The sequence below is a fragment of the Vigna umbellata genome, chromosome 1 (genome assembly GCF_029865625.1).
Source record: "Vigna umbellata cultivar VRB3 chromosome 1, Vumbellata_1.0, whole genome shotgun sequence".
NCBI lineage: Eukaryota > Viridiplantae > Streptophyta > Magnoliopsida > Fabales > Fabaceae > Vigna > Vigna umbellata.
Window position 1 is genome coordinate 2,222,280 of NC_142165.1, and position 22,049 is coordinate 2,244,328.

Genomic DNA, 22,049 nt, shown 5'->3' on the forward strand with positions numbered 1-22,049 from the left:
TGGCTCTCATGTCATGTCAAGCTGGTCGTTGCAGGAAAAGCAGAGGAGAGAGAAGAAAAAGATCAGATTTCATAGCCATGTCACCACGTAGTTAACTCCGTTTATGCCAATTTAACGGAAGGAACTTGATTGGTGCAAATTATACCACATGGAGACGCAATACAAACATTTTTAAAACTGGGTACTTAATTGAAAAAAAACCACTTAATATAGGGATCAAGTAAGCATTTAAGCCTAAAAAAATTATAATTTAGTAAAATGAATTTATTTTTAAATGTAAATTTCGCATTCTTACACAGACTAACCTGAATTTGATCTCCAATAGTGACTATAAGAGCATCTGGCTCAGGACAGAAAGAGAGCCAACTTTTCTTGGAGTAAACATGAAACTGTGAAGAGCCATTGCATAGATGAAAGCACAATGAATGAGAGTAATCAATTCCCCTAATCAGAATTCTCATCACATCATATTTTAAGGAATTAGCCAATGCATCCTTAGTATTATCACCACCATGCTTATAGATGCAACAAACATTCCCTTTCTCATTCCCACTCTCAAATTCTACACTCTTCTTTTTCAGTATCACATGCATCATTTTCATAGCCACCATTTCTATACGTGACATAAGATTTTCCATCTTTTCACTGTAAGTTCAGACAGATTAAAAGTTTTAGTAATTTTGGACTTAGAAAATTTGATGTTAAACATTAATCAACCATATTGAATCTAATAGAGTTCATGAAGACTGATTTTTGTATAAAAAGATTTTTTTTTAATTAAAGGAGAACTGGTATTATAATTTATGGTGTAACCTAAAATTTGGATATCCAATGGGCCATATTCCCTCTATTTTCAACTTCAACTCCTCCTCATTGTACCACACGAATTCTTCACTACCTTCTTCTTCCTCCTTTCCGGAGTGATACTCTTAGAACCCCTAGGGCTTCTTTAGTGACCTAGTCGCTACTACACGCTTTGCATGCGACACCTAGAACGCTCCGGCGACATCCTTGGTAGCGGAGTCCACCAACTGTGATGGAATCCCGTGGTTCAACAATTGAAAGCACCTGATCCTAGCGAGGGAATCGAAAATAACGTCGTAGAGAGCGTCGTTGCGGTGGTAGCAGAGCGACACAAAGTCTACCTCGGGAGGCGCATCGAGGTCCTTCTATTTGGGGAAGATCTTGTCCGGCAGAACTAGATCGGGGATACGCAGCGAGGCCTCTAGAAACTCGGTCGAAATGTCATCATTGGTGACGGTGGATCTCTAGCCGGAAGCCAAGGCATGCTGGATCGTCCACCTTCGTCGCATATAATCCACGTCCACCCCCAAAGCAACCTCCAGCTTGGTCGAACATGGCGCCTGCACCTCCACCATAAAGCTTGGAAATAAATGCTCCAAGGGAACCGAATATCATCACATTGGAACCGAATACACCGTCAAATGTCAGGCTAAACGCACATGGAATCGAATACGGTAGTTGGGAACCGAATACACCATGGTTATGAATAATGGAAACCGAATAACAACAAGTGGGAACCGAATATAGGTTCCATGTAAATTCTTCCCACCCGTGGAATTCGGGTGGAAGGGAACCTCTAAAATATTTCATTTCAGCCACTGTTCTTCATCTTCTTCAACTTCAAACTCATCTTCATCTTCTTCAGCTTCAAACTCATCTTCATCTTCAACCATCATCTTCATATGGCCATCAACGTAATCTACCATACACAAGGCACTAAACACACATATTACACTTTCAAAACTCACTTCGCAGACCACAATGCACCAATATTCGAGTTAGAATTATATAATAGCTAGAGGGTAAATCAGACATTCTACCATTAATCCCTCCAAATCTCTCCACTTTTACGAGTGATGAAAAACTTATACATCCCGCAAATCGTATCAAATCCTTCTTCACATTTCATCTCATGTGAACAGACAAAACAACACATTTCCTCGCTCTTAAAAACCTATGAACAGTACTTTTTGTTCAAGTGAACAAAACATTTTTATTCATGAATAAGTGTAATCATTTAAATAAAAATGATATTTCAGTTACATATAATTAATAGGCTTAAATGCTTACTTGGTCCCTATGTTAAGTGGTTCTTTTCAGTTTAGTATCCGTTTTAAAAGTGCATACATTGGGTCCCTAAGTTTTCAAAATTGTATGACTGAAGTCCTATCCATTAAGTTGGTAAGAACGATGTTAAATGTTAATTGATGTGACAAAATAAATATCCAGCGTGGCAAAAGTAATTTTTTTAGCAAAGACAAATATCAAAATGCCCTTTTGATTACAAAACCAAATACATACGTCCTTACCACGTTAGTTCTAATTATAATTTGATTAGGTTAAGTTTTCTTTTTATTAAATGTTTTTTTAAAATCCTAATTAAACCTCTAATTAGTTTCTCCTTGATTAATTTTCCCAAATTGAAATTCAGATTGAAGAACCCTAATTTAGGCAATTCTATCTCAAAGCTCACTCCTATTTCCTAACTTTTGGTCTTTCTCTTTCGGCAGACCAGCTTTGGGCTGCCTTTGTGGAGCTCACGCAACAGGGAAGCTTTCTTCCCTTTCTTTTTTCTCGTTTTACCGCGTGGCAAGGACTTCTTTCCTCTTCTCCTTCACGGTTTTGGTTGGGGGTTTTGTAGGTAAGGCGCGAACACCTTTCTCGTGGTGCGGTGATTGTTGCAGCAGCGGCGCCTCCGCGAGGTTTCAACTTTAGAAATCTTTGCAGTGCGAGAAACCTATTGATGGCGTCGTGGTGGTGGGAAATATCAGACTTGGGGTTTCGTGGTATGACGGTCTTCGTTCATCAGCGTCCCCACGGCCACTAGGGTGGTGCATCGCGTTGGGTAATGATTTATGTTTCTGCTTTGCAAGTTGATGATAACGTTTTGGTGATTCGCAGGTTGAGGGTTTTGGCTTCTGTTCTTCTTTGTGGGTTTGTGGATTGGGGGTGGTCCTAAGTTTGCGTCTGGGATCTCGTGGAGGTCGTTGATCGTCCCCGTTGGCAGCGAGTCGATGACGATGTCGAAGTCTGTGACTGGCAGCACCACTAGAATTTGGTCCTCTATTTTGTCTATATTTTCTTTTTATTGGGAATATTCATCAGGATTTAGAAAAGATTAGCATGAAATTAAGTAGACTTGAAATTTTAAATATTAGTGTTAATAAAGATTATATTTTTTATTTTAATGACAAAAGGAAGGTTATGTGGTTTTAGTTTTTATTTTAATTTATTAAATGAGATTTAAATACCAGAATAATGCAAAAGAAGAATAAAAATCCTATAATTATGAAATCATTAATATAGAAGAGAGAGAGAAAGTTATCCTTAACACATTCCTCTAGAAGGACCTCAGGTGGGATACGTATGTTTTACGTTGGATAACATTTAACGTCATTCCTACCAACTTAACATATAGAACTTCTGAAAAAAAAAAAAAAACACTTAACAAATGGATCAAGTAAGTATTTAAGTCTAACTAATATTTATCCAAATCTGTATAATTTATTTTTAAATAATGTATATTGTGATTAATAAACTTATGTCAGAATATACTATTGACAGTAGTGCTGAAAACCATCTACAAGTATAAAAATAACTTAGACAATAAAATCTTTATTTTTAATATTATAAGAATAATAGTTAAAAGTGATAGTTGTTTTTAGGAATTACAACTTCTCTCTTACCCAACCTCAATAAAAAAATTATATTTAAACCAAGAGTTTTCAATTTTTTTAAAAAGAATTGAACAGGTTTTAAAATTAAAATTGAATTATTTATTAAGCAAGGTGGAAATCCACAGTATTTCAGCCCAAAATTGAGGTGTCCGAGCTGCAATGATTCTCTCCACAACTCATCCACGGAATCCTTCAGTTTTACTAGAAATCTTATTTAAAATTTAAATTTTCTTCAATGAATCCAAAATTACTTTATTTGTGATATATTAAATATGTCTTTAAAGGGATTGAAAATAACTTCTCTTGAAAATCCGGTTTTTTTACTAGAGGGGGACAACATTTGAAAAAATTACAGGATCTGGACAAGTCAGAAAACTGAAGTCCTGGGAGTTGCTTGAACTAACTTGAAAATATTTTTAAGACAATCACATTAAATAAGTGGAATTAGTAATTCACTAGGCTTTACTCTTTTTTTCACTTATAGAGATTATAAGCTCATTCATAAAATTATTCCAAATCTGTGAATCTCAAACCCCACAACAAATAAGGAGTTACAGTTATAGGAGAAGTACTGTCACAGTAACCATATAAACCAAGCATGATTTTTTTCACTTTTAATTGCACGTCTTCATATCATGCTCTCACTCAGAACTTTATCTAATTAATAAGTGATGACTCATACTCAAGTCAGTTTCCCAAAGACAATCTTCATTTACAGACATTTCATACACATCTATTGAATTACATTTTGCTGTTATGTCTACCAAATAGTGAATGACGACCTTCGGCTATCAATTCTCCCGTGGCTTTGTTTTTAAGGAGAACAATTGTCCCAGAATAACCTCCTTTCCTTCCTAACAACCTAGAAGTAATTTCTAGTTCATCCTGCAACATTATATCAATATATTCAGAAGGTATAAAACATCTATGTAGAAGCACATTTCACACCCTAAACAGCAAGTTCATAATGGAAGAATGCATATGTTGATGCAAGCACCAGAAGGAAAGTAGGGAGAAAAGGGAGCAAGAAAGTTGGTTGTGGAGCAACGAACCCAATTTATGAAACCTAAAGCGGGAGTCATACAATAAGAAACGGTTGAATCATGGAATGGATACAAACAATAAACATGTTGCTAGCATTACCAGGCCCGAACTCTGAATCTTCTCAAAAGGACACTTTTTTTAAACCCTCAGTTTAATCTAAGATTAATCAATGAATCCATTTTAGGAGATAAAGCTCTATTATTTTCTTTCGGTTTATAAGATTAATCCAAGTCCTTATTTAAGTTGACTCGCCAATTGAACTAAAAAGGACACTTTTAAAGAGAATAACTGTGTTTGGAAAGCCATTCAACTCAAGTTTAATAAAAAAATTTAGACATTTTGTGGCAGAAACTCAGAGGAAGAGAGGACCAGGATTGGCTTTACAATGAACTGAATGTAAATACAAACACAAACAAAGTTGTTAAGGTTTATTTGGGTAAACTACTTCGTAAACTATTTTAAGAAATGTATAAAGAAATTGTGAAATAAGTTTTTTCACAAGCTAAAACTAACTTATACATGAATAAACAACTTTAATTTTGGAGAAACTAAAATAACCGAGCTTCGGCAAATTAGTTTATTTCATTTCTCTTGTCGATTATTTTTCTTAAAAGTGTTTATGAGAAAATTTATCCAAACGCGTCATTAATGTCTAAGAACTGAACAGGATGAATCTTATGCGTGTTCAGTTTTTACCCAGGTTTTGAGTGGTTGAATGGTAGAAAGGTTGAGTAGGTGTGCAGTTCATTATGAACTATCATGTCTCTCTACAAAATGAAGACCATAACTAATAAGTAATCTGACCAACCTTAATGAAATTCGGGTTTATGAATTCACAAACTTCCCCAGTCCCCAATGCAATTCCTATAGTAACTACCTAGTTGGTAGGTTTGATAGAGTCATCATCAATTTGGCACCCTAAACACAAGGACAATAGCTAATTAAGCGAAAATAGGGTTGTTGGATACACATGAATCATTAATTTCTACATTTTACTTTCATTTAATGTTACAGTTGTTACAACTTACGCCAACGCGAGCAGTTGAGAGAAAAGAAATGGACATGTCGACGGAAACATTCATGGGGAGACCCTCTTCATGGATGACAGCGCCTCCAACTTCGTCCACCAAATTCGCAATTGCTCCATTCGCCAACTTCCCACTCCTGTCCTGTAACGTAACACATTCAAAATTAACCTCAAGTTGAAGCAACTTCAATTAAAATGTAATCATACCAAATAATCATGGCGAAAGAGGGTTATTGATCGATGATAACGATAATAGAAGTTTGTGAAACGGAAATTACGGCGAGACGAGAAGGGACTTTGAAGGAGCACGAGACGCAACCGGGTTCAACTCGGTCAACTCGGATTCCGGCGAGGACGAAGTGTTCGTAGAAGGAGGAGTTATCGCCGGTTCTGACAGGAGGAAGAAATTGGAGTCGTGACACGGCGTCGTACTGTTCTTGCGTCAGGCTTAGCATCTCTTTTGCTTTCTCCATTCTTTGCGTTGCTCCGCCCACAAATTTGTTCCTCTCTACCTGTTTTGGTTGCTATCTGGATCTTCAATACATGGCTTATTGACTTAAAAGGCCGAAAGGGGTTTCTTCCTGCAGCCATTGTTTTCTTACCGAACCTCCAAATTTATGTTGATTTCCATTTCGCCCCTGTTTATTATATATTAAATAAATGAATAAAATTGTTTTCTTTTTTTCTCTTTCCTCACATTCGGATAACAAATCGGATTACTAATAGGGAAAAACAGTAAAATCTAAGTGATACGATATGAACTAAATCAAGCAATCCGCTGAATTTTTCTAAAGGTGTAGTTTTTGAATCGGAGAAACAACTTTGGAATATGTTTTTTTATCCAAAATTTTATACCGAATTTTTGAAATTTGATAATTACACTCTCATAAGAATTGACTAGATTGTTTATTATGGTTATCAAGAATGTTGTTTTAGATTTTCTATTCAAGTTAGTTCTTTTGAATTATGTAATGCAGTTTGTTATCCCAAGTCTAGTAGATGTTAAATTGGACTTTGTAGTTCGATGTATAGTTTGGATTTAATCAAACTTTGTAATCAAATGTCTGAATTAAAGCAAATTTAGGTTTAATCATTCACGAAGTCCCTATTTTCGCATGGAATCTCAATTTAGTCCCTTTGTTTCTGGAAATCTCAATTGGGTCTCAAATTTATGAAAATTGCAACAATTGGATCATTTCCGTTAAATTGTCTCCAACGGCGTTAGTGTGTGTTTGACGTGGCACGCTGTAGTCAGTTTCTTAACTGACGTGGCTGACTGAAGTAGGGGCAGTGAAGCACGTGGATAATAACAATTTTTTAAGTAAAAAGAAAATGAATATTTTAAACCAAAATGGGGATTCAGATTTTGAATTGATCGAATTAGGGATTGGGATTTTTGACATCATCCAAGAGTATATTCAATTTTGGGCACAATTCAAATCAAAATAATGGGTCTCTTGCAAGCCCTTCATTCTCTTCTTTTCCACCCCCTGTATATGGTAATTTTACCAGCCCGAATATATTCAGTAGTTTACCTGCTGTTCAAAGCAGTGCCATTAACATGGCAGATTCTAATGGCAGTAGCATGGCAAGTATGACAACTGGCAAAATGGCATCAAGTAATAGCAGTTCTTCTACCCCAGTGGTGACATCTTCATATCCGACAACTTCTGTTTTCAAATTTGGATCCTCTCCTGTCCCATCAACAAGCTTACCTCTATCATCTTCTGGTTTAGAGCCGCTGGAAACTAAAAGAAGTCAGGATGCAGGAGCTGGTAGTCTTAGCTGCACTGCCTTTGGTAGCTCATCTGCAGGGATTGGTAATTTTGGCTTCATCTCTTCGGCAACTAAAACTGTAAATAGCCTCTCGAGATCTGTTGTTGGTGCTAGTTCGATCAATTTTGGTTTAAAATCCCAATCCCTAGAAGTACTCAGAACAATCCCAATCCCAATCCCTAATTCGATCACTTCAAAATCTGAATCCCCATTTTGGTTTAAAACATTTATTTTCTTTTTACTTAAAAAATTATTATTATCCACGTGCTTCACTGCCCCTACTTCAGTCAGCCACGTCAGTTAAGAAACTGACTACAGCGTGCCACGTCAAACACAGACTAACGCCGTTGGAGACAATTTAACGGAAAGGATCCAATTGTTGCAATTTTCATAAATTTGGGACTCAATTGAGATTTCCAGAAACAAAGGGACTAAATTGAGATTCCACGCGAAAATAGGGACTTCGTGAATGATTAAACTCCAAATTTATAATCCAATGCCTGGATTAAATTGAATTTTATAATATGATGCATTAAACGAGATTTTTTAATCAGGTGATTGTGAAAATGATTTAGACAGTGTAAAATTATATAATAATATTTGTTTTTCTTTTTCTTCTCTGGTTTGCGTCATTCTGTGGCAAAAATTTATATGTACATTGAAAGGTTCACATTTGCATCAGTCACTATAAAATAAATGCTTTAGATTTTTATACTTGTAAGATATTGATGTAATCATTTTAGAGGTTTCCGTTTTTCTAATCGATCTTTCAATTTTTTTATTTTAATTAGGTCTGTTATTATGAAAAATTGAAAAATTAAAGTAATGCGGTCTTTGTATTAAATTGATTTGACAACGTTAAAAGAAATGTGATCAACACACTAACATAAAACTTTTAAATGACGTGGCACAACAAAAAAGTTAGTAATATGGTTTTTTTAAGGGAAATGATACTTTAACAACAGAATTTGACAACATTTTGACACGGGACAGGTGTCAAAATGCTAGTGGTCCACGTGGAAAATGATTTGAGAATTTTTAATAACGTGAAAAGAGAGTTCGCAGAAGAGGTTTGAAATTTCGAGGTTCCATTTCCAATTTTCACATTTTGAATTTGGGACATTGGTAGAGAGAGAAGAGAAGCTTGAGAGAGAGCGGGAACCCTAGAGTGAGAGTCCGTCTTCCTCCGACCAGCCATGAGTGCCACCGGAGTCCGTCTTCTTCCACCCAGCCAGTTCCGATTCAGGGTCGCCGCAGCTCCGGCGTTGGCAGACGAAACGAAGACGGCATCGTCTTCCCTCCGACCCAGCCAACTAAGGGCGCATTTTGAGTCTCGATTCCTTCCACCCGCTTCCTTCCCTGTGCCGGACCCTTGCGGTGGCCGTCGAAGTGCCGTCAGAGCATCGTTGTCGCTGGAATGTCGCCTGAACGGAAGGAATCGTGAACGGTAGATAAAGTCCCTCTTCCTTCGACCTAGGCAGACATTGTTGTTTTTTGAGGTAGTAGCGTGTTCCCACTTGGTTCCTTCCCTTGACCGGCGCGGTGCCTTGTCCGCCGGAGTTCCGGGTGTGTCGTTGGAGCATTGCCGGAGTGTCGCCTGAACGGAGGACGAAAAAGAAGGCTTTTCGGGATTGTTAGTCCAACCCACACATTTTTCTTCGTGTGTGTTCCCACTGCTAGACGTGTTCATTAAAGGTTGGTTTATTTGTATTGAGTGGAATGAATTTATAATAGATGTATGATGTTGTTTATGTATGATGTTGCTTATGTATGATATGGTGTTTGTAAGCTGTACAAATATGACATGTTGGATGGCAGTGGAATGTTATTTATGTATGATGTTGGTGGTTTGTTAATACTATTTGTTGAATAAATAAATTGTGTGGTGATTGATACTATGGACATGAGAACATAAACATTCTTGGTTTGACGATACTGAAAATGTTTCTCCCAAGTGCCAAAATTTATGGAATAGAGGACCTCCAAAAATAATGTAATTTAACTTTTTTTGCTTTTCTTGTAATATAGATATTTGATAAGTTAATAGATGAAATAAATCTGGTGGGATGACTTGGGTTTTTTAGAAGGTCCTTTGATATAAATAATAATATTGTTTGGTTGTCCATTTCTTGTTTATCCTTTACAATTTGACATATAATTGAAGTCTATTGCATTTTGTAGTGTTATTATTTTTTATAGATGTTGTTTGGTTAATTTTACATTGTTTTTGTAATTTTGTTGGATTGGTAGTCATGGATTGCACAAAAGAAGAAGGTTACAATAATGTAAGTAGATTTAATATTATCAAAACTTATAACTTTGTTTGAAAAGAGATTATGATGATTTTTTTTGTTTGAAAAGAGGTTATGATGGTTTTATTGTTTGAAAATGAATTGTAGTTGTGGTTGATGGCATGGAGTGACACAAAACCGATAGTCGACATTAATTCTATACTACGCCAAAGTGATAGGACACGTATCGAGGAGAGTCCATTCAAGTGGTGTCTTTATATGAACAGTCCAATTGAGTTCTGTAGTCCTTTGTTCAAGGAAATGATTAGACGTTGGGTTTGCCACAACGAATGTTTTGTTTTGAAGCAAACAATGGTACCATTTACAATTGGCGATGTTTGCATGGGTTTAGGGTTGGGTGTTGGTGGTTTAGATGTAAATTTTGATTATAACTTTGATGCTGTTGTTTGTCATCAATTTTCGTCAAAACTCTAAAAGATGTCATACATAGGATAAAGTTCTTAATACAAAATAATGACATGGATGTTGATTGTGTTTGTCGTTTGTATATTTTAGTTTGTTTTATTGTTTTCTACTTTCCTAGACATTCAAAGGCAGTTAGTAACATGCCTTTTACAATATTAGATAACATCGATAATTTGTATCAATATAATTGGGCAAAAGCTGTGCACACATTTGTGGTAAATAGTTTAGGAAATGCTTCAAGGATGATAAAGCAACGTGACATAAGGGACTTAGGTCTTAGTGGGAATGTTGCAACGTGACATAAGGCAGTGCACACATTTATTATATGATTATCGTTTTGGTTAATATTTGTTTTTTAGCTATGGGCGGTTGAACGTTTGGGTTTAGCGGACGGTGCACATCACATTGTCTTCCCGCGAATAATAAATTGGTCTTCCCTTAAGTTAAGGTCAAACAAAATAGAGGACTTGTTTAAAAGGAAAGAGGTAAGTTAGTTCTTATTTTTATTTACATTTTTACGAAATGTAGTACATGAATTGTGTTTTTTGTTATTTAATGATTAGTTATATTTGGATGTTTATAGATATGTTGGGAGTGGTTTTTGCGGGAGGAGGACCGTCGGAACTCAATCATTTGTGCGACCCTTCATTTGGAAGAAGGGCCAATTCCGGAAGATGATGGACATGAGTTAGGGTTGAGTTGGGAAGAAGTGGTGATGAAGAAAATTGAAGACAACCAAAGAAAAATGGTTGCAATGAATACATATTTAAGAACTTTGGCTACAATGGTAGGTGTTGGCAAGGAAGAAACAGAGCAACCTTCTTTTTTTAAAGAGGGTGGTACATGTGGTGTTGATGTTGAACGTGATGATGGTGAAGGTGATGATGAAGAAGGGGATGATGGTAAAGCAGATGATGGTCATGTTGATGGTGGGGCAGATGGGGAAGGCCAATGTTTTGAAACAATCAGGTATACTGATGTGGGTGGTTGTTTCGAAGAAGAGAAGGAGGACGTTGAGGACGTTATGGATGTTGCACCTCTTTTATGCACTATGGCACAACATCATGACAATGAGGATGGTAATTTATTGAATGTAAATCCAAAATACTTGTACAACTTGGTTATTCCGTTTAAGCTTCCTTGGAGGTAATGAATTTGACAATTTTTAAATTTTTAAATTTTTTTATTAATAGTGTGATGATGAAACATGTTGACTTATGTGATATTTTGTTTCGAAGGGTTGTTTTTGAAATTTGCGGTCAAACATTTGGAACCCAAGACTGTTATTCTTTTGGACCTAGGATGCAGCTTGGCAACATGGTAATAATGAAATTTGGTGTGTTAATTTATGATTTAGTTTATATGTCGGTTGAATTGTGTAGTATTAAGAAGTTCTTGGTTGTGTAGGGGATTTTGTTTGGCACATCCGTGTGCATGTTCTTTGAAAGAAGGAGTACTGGAGTAGTGAAAAGGATATGTTTTAGTCCATTATATGCAGTTGGTTAAAATAGTAGTTATTTTATGCTCTTAATATTCTATTCACATGAGAAATGAAAGCTAACTATGTAATTTCCTTGCAGACCCATGTTTTAATTGGCTCAAGAAAGAGAAAGAGTAATCGCAAAGTTTGGACATTGAATGACTACTGTAACTACTTCTAGTCTAATATCATCATATTTGATGACATTGTTAATGCCGAATTTGTTAGTGCAATTACATTTCATATAATTAATTTGGATAGTATGTTTATGGTTATTCGTACTTTATGGTGAAATATTTTATTTGTTGTAGTTGTTTGTCCCAATCATCCATGACGGGCATTGGTGGTGCTACGCTGTGAAGATTCCATCACTGCAAATGTTTGCACTGGACTCTTTTGGGCACAAAAGAAAAGAACGACAAAAGATTGACAATGTCATTGTATGTGTAGTAATTGATGTTTACTTTGTAATTACAAATTTATAAGGGGAGTATGATGTTTTCCAGGCACATAATCTTGCATTGCTTTTTGGACATTTGTTGAATTGTTCGGAAGACAACAAACCATCATTGGAGGTACAACACTTGCATACTCCAATCCAACCAAACAAGTATGTTTGTAATGTTGATTTTTGTAAATATAATATTTTATTGTATCATTGATATGTTAAATATCATACTTGTGTTGTTGGACTTGTTTTGTTGTAGATTTGATTGTGGAGTAATTGTTTTGAAAATTATGGAGTTGTGGGATGACATTGAGAAATACGAAAGAAACACAATGCCCACTTACACAACTATAAGCTGTAAAAATTTATATGTTCTGGATCTTTCATACAAATGTTGCATTTGATTCATGTGTTGTGCATTATTGTCTTTGCAGGAAGAACTCCAACAAGTTAGGGAGCAATATGTTTGTCAATGGATTTTGGATGTGCAAAACGTGCGGAGGAATCAAGTGTTGCAAGATTTAGACATTTTGTAGAATCTTGGGGAATATTGATGAAAGAACACTTGTTCTTACATTTCATATTTATGTATTGGTTACACATCACATTTTATTTCAGAAATTGTTGAGAAATATATTTGGCAGTTGAAATTCAGGTTATTGTACGTAATTGACTTTCATGTGCAAAACGTTTTACCCAAGTACCCATTTTTTTTGCCTATGATACCAGTTCTTTTCCTGCTCCATCAGTCTTACAAATTGTGGTGTACCTAGTTGGCCTTGTTGTGCAAAAAGTTCAACCCAAATACCAACTTATTTTGCCTTTGGTACCAATTCTGTTTCTGCACCACGAGTGTTACGAATTGTGGTTTCTGTGACACGAATTTGTTAATAAATTGTTAAATAATTGTTTCCAAATTACTTACAAGTAGAACAAATGAGCTAAAAGAAATTAGGCATCCCAAAATTAGTGTGGTGTACCTAGTTGGCCTTTCTGTGACAAAAGTTATACCCAAGTACCCACTTATTTTGCCTTTGGTACCAGTTCTGATCCTGCACCTTGAGCGTTACGAATTGTGGTTTCTATGGCACGAATTTGTTAATAAATTGTTAAATAATTGTTTCCAAATTACTTACAAGTACAACAAATGAGCGAAAAGAAATTAGGCATCCCAAAATGAGTGTGGTGTACCTAGTTGGCCTTTCTGTGCAAAAAGTTATACCTAAGTACCCACTTATTTAGCCTTTGGTACCAGTTCTGATCCTGTACCTTGGGCGTTACGAATTGTGGTTTCTGTGGTACGAATTTGTTAATAAATTCTTAAATAATTGTTTTCAAATTACTTAGAAATAGAACAAATGAGCGAAAAGAAATTGGGCACCCCAAAATGAGTGTGGTGTACCCTAGTTGGCCTTTCTGTGCAAAAAGTTATACCCAAGTACCCACTTATTTAACCTATGGTACCAGTTTTGTTCCTACACCATGAGTGTTACGAATTGTGGCTTCTATGGCACGAATTTGTTAATACATTCTTAAATAATTTTTTCCAAATTACTTAGAAATAGAACAAATGAGAAAAAAGAAATTAGGCACCCCAAAATGAGTGTGGTGTACCAAGTTGGCCTTTCTGTGCAAAAAGTTATACCTAAGTACCCACTTATTTAGCCTTTGGTACCGGTTCTGTTCCTACACCACGAGTGTTACGAATTGTGGTTTCTGTGACACGAATTTGTTAATAAATTGTTAAATAATTGTTTCCAAATTACTTACAAGTAGAACAAATGAGCTAAAAGAAATTAGGCATCCCAAAATTATTGTGGTGTACCTAGTTGGCCTTTCTGTGCAAAAAGTTATACCCAAGTACCCACTTAGTTTGCCTTTGGTACCAGTTCTAATCCTGCACCTTGAGCGTTACGAATTGTGGTTTCTGTGGCACGAATTTGTTAATAAATTGTTAAATAATTGTTTCCAAATTACTTAGAAATAGAACAAATGAGGGAAAAGAACTGGTACCAAAGGCTAAATAATTGTTCTACTTCAACTTGCTTATTTTTTACTTAACTTCATTTCGTATGGTCAAATAAAATAAATAAATTTATTAAAGCATTGCAATAAAACATTTGTTGTAAAAATCATCACTAACATTTTCCATTTACTGAATAATATACTAATAAATAATCAAAATCAATAATTTATGTGTAACATGAATTAAAATATTGTAACAAACAAAAGGTTTATTACTAAATATTTGTTTACCGTTTAGACATCAAAACACATGCCCTAAGTCAAATATTGTCTTCAAAATATTAAATATAACTTTTGTACATAACTAGAACTTTAGTTAAAATATTTGGGTACTTATGTTATCAGTTTTGCACACAGGGGTTTGTGAACTAAAAACATCTTTCAACCTCACAAAAATGACTTCCATGTTCTAATAATATTTTGTTATGGCATCCTGGCATTTCCATCAACGTAAATTACACCTTAAGTCACCAAATAATGAACACAAACAACAAATGTAACTTTAAAATAAAATGTGGTTTAACACTGTAAATAAATGAGTAGTTATGTTATCTATTATGCCCACTACGGTAGACTTACTTCGACATCAAGGTTTTCAACTACTCTTGTCAATTTCAAAAAAATCGATGCTAATACACAATGAAAAAACACACAACATGTAAATTTTCTGAACGAAGAACAATTGTACATTCCAATAACTTGTGGGATCGAAGTTCATATAATTGGGTACTTACTTTATAACTTATGCACACTAGGGTACACTACATTTTTCATAAACGGTTTGAACTTCTAATATTCACCATCATGTCGAAAATTATTATATTTTAACAAGGCTGCTAAATTATGATTAAATAACACAACCTAGGTCCCAAAATTATGTTAAAAAACAATAAATGCACCTAACAAAACACAAATGGGATCATAGTTCAATTAAGTGGGGACTAATGTTATTACTTTTGCGCACCACGGTAACTTGAGTTCAACATCGACTTAATCAATTTGTAATGTTCAGTTTGAACAATGATGCTGTATGACCAACAATATATTTCAATTTAATTCCTTTGTTATGATTTCCGGTCTAACAAAAATAAGAACCAATTCCAAAACCTAATTTCTTTCAACAACCATGCCAAAAACTTCAAAGTCATGCCTCAAATTCACCATCATTAACACACAAACTTCATTTCAAATAAGTATATTTCATGTTCATCCCACTTCATTTCAACTCCCTGGTTCTGTCATAAACCATTACAGACAACAAAAATCAAATCATGACAATTCAAAAAAGGATTCCAATGTTTTCAAAATTCAACCAAGTTTTTGAATAGGATTCCAAACATCATAACATTATCTAACACTTAAATTCCTAATGTAATACAACTTATTGAAGTACTCATTGTTTTCTTCTACCATCTGCAGTATAAGGACTTCTTTTTACGATACTCTTAAGCCATATTCGGGGTTGCGCTTTCATACGATCATACATTGTGCTTTGTTGCAGTTCAAAACCACCTTCAAACACCGGGGTTTGCTGCTCATGTTGAACCAGTGTACTTTGACAATGATCTTCACTTCCCCACAACGGTTCTTCCACAAAATCTTCACCCTTATCTTCATTTTTTCTTCAACCAACTTTCTTAAATCATTAATACTACTTTGCATGTCCGCAATAACCCGTGTTTGTTCTTCTACAACAGAAATTAATTTTTCCTTATCTCCTCTATTTTGCTTGTTAAATGGAATACCAAATTTCTCACAAACGTCTTTCACCATACCATAACAAAGCTCCTCTTTGGACACACCAACATCAATAACAACCTGCAATGTCATTAACAAATTTTATTTCATAAAAACACAAATCATAAATTAATTTGCACCAACACATTCGTCTAATCAACAACTACTCACCGATCCCTTTGCCAAAGCAGTTTTGATAAACTTCTCCCCAATATTGATATCAATCCAGTTCAACAACCTTGGGAATTTTGTTACCCGTGTACTATAAATGGACTTCGATGTCACAAAATGGTGACAAAACCATACATGCAAATTTGTAATCCATCAACAATGACAATAAAAATGATGAAAACAATAACAAATCATTGTCTTTGATTAACAATTACATAACAAACATGTACCTGCAACAGGTAAGCACATCCTTGAACATGAAAATGGCTTTTTCTTGTTTCATTCTTCATTGTTGTTGAAGCACTACACACACTTTCAACAAAGTACTGAAAAACTAAACTGCCCCAATTGTACTTACCCACACACCCGAACTCCCAAACAAGGTCAAAAAGAATTGGAAATACTACTCCACTTCGATTGGGAAGCAAGAACTCTGATATCCCTACCAATATATACAAGCTGCAAAAATGTTCTATTGGAAAATTTTCATGTTCCTCTAACAAAAAGTCATATACCATGCTCACATCTACTTTCCCCTCAGGGAAGTACTCCCTACAAACACTACGATGTCCAACTTTATTTAAATCTATCACTTCACCAACAATAGGCAACCCTAACGACAGACACACATCAAATTCAGTAAACTTAATAACTTTGTCACCAAAATAAAACCCACTCATGTTATCTACCCATTGACCACATAACTTAGATAACAAATTCCTACCTATCTTAATACAACCTGGCAAGTATAACAACCAACCAAAAACAGTCTTCTCAATGTAACCCTTCTGCTCAAAAGTCAACCGTTCGTTCAAAAGACCTATCATCTTGGTTTTGCAGTAGTGTCTAAACACTAACTGCATACGAAGTCATGCTTACTATTTAAATACAGTCAAACAATAAATGTATGCAAATCAAATACAATCCTATATACCTTCTTCGTTGTATCTCGACCTTTACTTTGTTCACCAAGTTCATCCATCACACTACACCAACACAAAACAACCATAGACAATATATCAACCACAACCATCAAAATAACATTACCAAAATCGGGCCTAAAAAATTTCAAATCAAATAAAACACACGTACGCACAAAGGATTGTCACGCTCGACACTCCATCGGTCACGTGTTCGGACAATAGTTCCACACCCGGAACTCCGGCGGAGAAGGCACCGCGCCGGTCAAGGGAAGGAACCAAGTGGGAACACGCTACTACTTCAAAAAACCACAATGTCTGCCTAGGTCGGAGGAAGAGGGACTCTATCTATCGTTCACGATTCCTTCCGTTCAGGCGACACTCCGGCGATGCTCCAGCGGCACTCCGGCAGCCACCACAAGGGTTCGGCATAGGGAAGGAAGCGGGTGGGAGGAATCGAGACTCAAAACGTGCCCTTAGTTGGCTGGGTCGGAGGGAAGACGATGCCATCTTCGTTTTGTCTGCCAACGCCGAAGCTGCGGCGACCCTGAATCGGAACTGGCTGGGTGGAAGAAGACGGACTCTGGCGGCACTCGAGGCTGGTTGGAGGAAGGCAGACTCTCACTCTAGGGTTCCCGCTCTCTCTCAAGCTTCTCTTCTCTCTCTACCAATGTCCCAAATTCAAAATGTGAAAATTGGAAATGGAACCTCGAAATTTCAAACCTCTTCTGCGAACTCTCTTTTCACGTTATTAAAAATTCTCAAATCATTTTCCACGTGGACCACTAGCATTTTGACACCTCAAAATGTTGTCAAATTCTGTTGTTAAAGTATCATTTCCCTTTTTTTAAATATAAAAGTTGAAACATTTGGACTTTCATTCTCAAATTTAACAATCTTATGCAAGGATCTTTCTCCTTCTCTTACGTTTCCCAACCAATGGTAAATCTAACATTTTTAAAGCTAAAATAGGTCAATAGTTGATAATCAATATTATTAATTAACTAAAATGGGAACCAAAAATAATAAGACAGATTTTTCCATATCCATGAATCAAGAAGAAAATACAAAAGTGACACAAGTATGAAAATCTTTTGGTTAAACTTATGTTCAACTTGAATAAAAACCTGATTTTAATTTTTTTGAAAATAAAGATTAAAAAAAATCTTGCGGACAGAATGGTTCAATGTTCCAAATTCATTTCCTATATATTGAATCATGTTTTAATCACATTGACACAAAACATATTATATCCACATTTTCAGTAATAGAAGCGGGACCTAAAATGAAGTATTGATAAATTAGTACACTCATGCTCTTTACTAAAATGCGAAATTGACAGATTATTGGCCTAACCTTCTTAATATGCTGAAGAAGACGATGGACCTTCATTTTCATCATAACTAAAAGGTTTGAACATTCCATCAAATGTTTTGTTTTTTTAAAATAAAAAATTGGAGAAATTTTCGTGTTTTAATTAAAGGTACACTATTACTCGTTCTTCTTCATAAACATTAATAAAAGCATCATATATAGATTTTAAAAGATTTAAGTAACGGAATCAATAGATTTAAGTAACGGAATCAATAGTTGTTGTTAATTGAAAATCTCCAATTTCTTTCTGTTTTCATTTTGCAATGGTGGAGCAAGGTTGTGTAGTGGATCTTCGAATTAAGGCTCACGATGGTGTAATGGAGTGTTCTTGGTTGCTTATTCTTGCAGGTTGCTCGTTCTTGCAAGTTGCTCGTGGCTCTATGGTGGTGGAGGCGCAATTGCTCATGGTAGTCTCTGCATCAATGGGTGGTGTGATAAATGTAAAATTTACTTGTATTTGTTACTTAAAATGTTGTGCTTTTGAGTAGTTTAAGTGTTTATTCTCATGAAAAGTATATAAATGTTGATGTAAGTATAGTTTTGAATGTTTAAATGCGTATTGATGCTTTTTGTATGTTTATATCCAAGAATAAGGATTGGATAATATCAAAGACTTGGAGTGCATCACTCGCCCAGCCAGCTGGAGCTCCTCGCCTAGCGAGCCTGCACCAGTCGCCCAGCGAGAAGAGGTCACTCGCCCAGCGAGTGGAGGCTTGTCGCCCATCGAGAATTCACTTAAGGTCCTTCCCTTTAAAATGTCGCGAAACTGAACCAGAGGGAGGGGGAGAGAAAGTGGGAACGCTGTAGCTCGCGTCTAGCTTGTGTATAGGTGCTTCCAAGGTGCAAAACCACCACTTCCTACCATCCAAGCCATCAATTATTGTTTTTGAGATGCATATGTGTAGCTAAAACTCCATTTCACTGGGGTTGAGAGTAAAGTTCTGAAACTCTTTGTAATCTATCTATTAATACATGATCTTGTGTGAATTTTGTGTTCTATCTTGATTATTCACGCCTACGATGGAAATCTGAGCTAATTGAACGGTTAAATCATTGGAAAATGTATGAGACCACGGACCTAGGATAAAACAACTAAGGGATTTCAATTCTAGACATAGGTTGGAACTTTTAGTCATCTGTGACATTGTGTTTAAGGCAAATCTGATATCTGAATTTGCTAAGCGATTAGTGATTTAGTTTGAATGATTCAGAAAATGTCATATGAGGAATTAGAGGCTTGTATGCGCCTAGGATGTCGATGCTTAATTTTGAGGAACTGTGTTAGTAGAAAATTATATGAGTGATGAACTTGAATGTCAACCCCAGTGAACCTAAATTCGACTGTTTTTACCACTTTTTAAATCTGTATGCTAATCTTAAGTGTGTTATAAAAATACGTTTAATAATCGCTAAATTAGTAAACTTTAACAATCAGTGAATCTAAACAAATCTCTTGGGAAATGATATCCGGACTTACCGGTTTATTACTTGAACGATTCGGTACGCTTGCCGAGGTCTCAACATGGTGCTACCTTATAGTGGTCCTCTATGTGGTGCAAGGTTCTGTGGTGTTGTTTTTAGTGGTTGACGACATGGTTCGATGGCAACATTATTGTGATCTTGTGTGACTAAGGTTTGTAGTTTAAGGTTGAAGACGATGACGTGGCTAGGAATTCTGATTCATTCATTTGATTGATTTGATTCCACGTCATTGTTCACTAAGCCATGTCACTGTGCGAAAAACATAAACAATCTCTTATTTTCCTATTTTCATATCTCCACCTCCGTCATCTCCTCCTTTGTTATCTGCCGTGACTGCAAAACCCAACTCTAGCCATTACGCCTCACCATTGTCAACCACATTAGTGTAGATTTGTAATGAAATAGCCACCGTCACATTATTAGTAGTTGCCGAAAAACACCAATGCAAGCAACCACTGCGCGTGCTCAACTCAATTGTAGATTTGCACTTCGCTTGATAGAGGATCTTCGCACATTCTGGTCGCACTATACTCCTACCATAGTATAAATGCAAAAAAAAAAATCAACATCTCACATTCCCAATGCGGTGCAAGATGAAATAATTGAAGTACAGGGATAAAACAATCCAGGATTAAAGAGGTGAAAGGACTCAAGGAAGAGAAAAAAGAAAAATGTGTCATATAGGTATTTTAACCTAGTCAAATCAATAGGCTATTTTGGCCATTATAAAAAGTGTGGGGTACAAAAAGAAAACAATAGATTGCAGAAAGTCCATTTTGTAATAAATTAATTTGGCTCAATAGGTTATTTAGTCCTCAAGTTAAGAGATAAATTTCTGTTTAGTATCCGGTTTTAAAAGTGAGGACATTAGGTTCCCAAGTAACGAAAAATGTGTAAATTAAGTCCTCATCGTTTAACGACGTTAAAATTGAAAACGTTGACCTGAGTGTGGATGTGAGGTGTGCAAGAAATGTGGTCGTGACAATGACTTGGGGTAGGTTACTTGACGTGGCAAGGAAAGGAAAAATAACGTGGCAGGGAAAAGGAAAAAAAACCTCATATCAAATTGGGAAATTTAAAATATAGGGCTTATTTATCTTGGAATGAAAAGATTAGAGAAGTGAGATCATAGATTGGGGATTTTTGACGTTCTCGAAGGATTGAAGGTGTGCAAGGGTTGACGGTGTGGAAGGACATTGTTGACCGAAAAGGGTTAGTGAAGGAGATTGTTTAGCGAAAAGGATTGACGTTGCAGTGATAGTTGTTCGAAGCGAAAAGGTCCAAGGTACGCTTTTTATGAGTTTTTTATGTAGTTGCTTTCCCCATGGAAGTATGTTGTCTTCTTGTCCCCTTACTATGTGGTGTTGTGGTCCCTCTTGTTATGTTGTGGTCCCCCTAATAACGTTTGATTTGTAGTGGTACTGTTTGTCTAGTTCTGGTCCCCAATTAGTGGGGACTGTTTTTCGCTTTTGTCTTGTTAGTGCGTAGTACTATTTTGGATATGGTTTTGTTGACTGTGTGATTGTTGTTTAAGTTGTGGTTGATGCATATTGATGTAAGGTTTAAGCCAAGATGGAATGTTGTAGGTGATACATTGAATGTGTGTGATTACTTTTGTATGGCTACAAGTGTCATAATTATTAGTAACGTGACATGTTTACAATGTACATTCATGTGGAGGTCATTAAATAGTGATAGTAGATGCATGTGAAGGTCATTAACCAAGTGCATGTAGTCTGACACTTTGTTTTATATAATCATATAATAGTTGGTCAAATAAACAAAATGACTGAACCTGATATTGAGGTAGTGTTTCCCCATGGGGGTAAGTTTCTGAATGATGGGTCATTTAGATACCATGGAGGTGAAACCTGTACCTTGGTCGTTGACACAGATAGATTGAGTTATTTTGAAATCTTGGCCATACTAAAGGAGATGGGATATAAAAATGTTAAGGAGTTGTGGTATTCCTTGGGTGGTCGTGTATTAGAAGATAGGTTGGAATTGTTAAGTGATGACATAGGAGCCATGCATATTGTGAGCATTGCGTTATTGAATGGTATAAAGCTCATTTGTTTGTGGTTCACATGGTATCCGAACCTGATTATATTAATACGTTGGAATATGATGTTGGTGAAGAAGGTGAG

General features: G+C 35.9%; 1 protein-coding gene and 1 pseudogene across 1 annotated transcript; both read right to left on the reverse strand.

Annotated features, from left to right (window-relative positions):
- Positions 1-228: 228 nt before the first annotated feature.
- Positions 229-1,379, reverse strand: LOC124841677 (uncharacterized; annotated as a pseudogene).
- A 2,902-nt stretch (positions 1,380-4,281) lies between these two features.
- LOC124841675 (Thioesterase superfamily protein) lies at positions 4,282-6,302 on the reverse strand. The gene is made up of 3 exons (XM_047317989.2): positions 6,051-6,302; positions 5,774-5,914; positions 4,282-4,586 (listed from the first exon to the last, which is right to left on the reverse strand). Exons 1-3 carry the CDS (start codon positions 6,243-6,245, stop codon positions 4,443-4,445), a joined length of 480 nt encoding a protein of 159 aa, XP_047173945.1. The 5' UTR covers positions 6,246-6,302; the 3' UTR covers positions 4,282-4,442.
- Between the last annotated feature and the right edge of the window lie 15,747 nt (positions 6,303-22,049).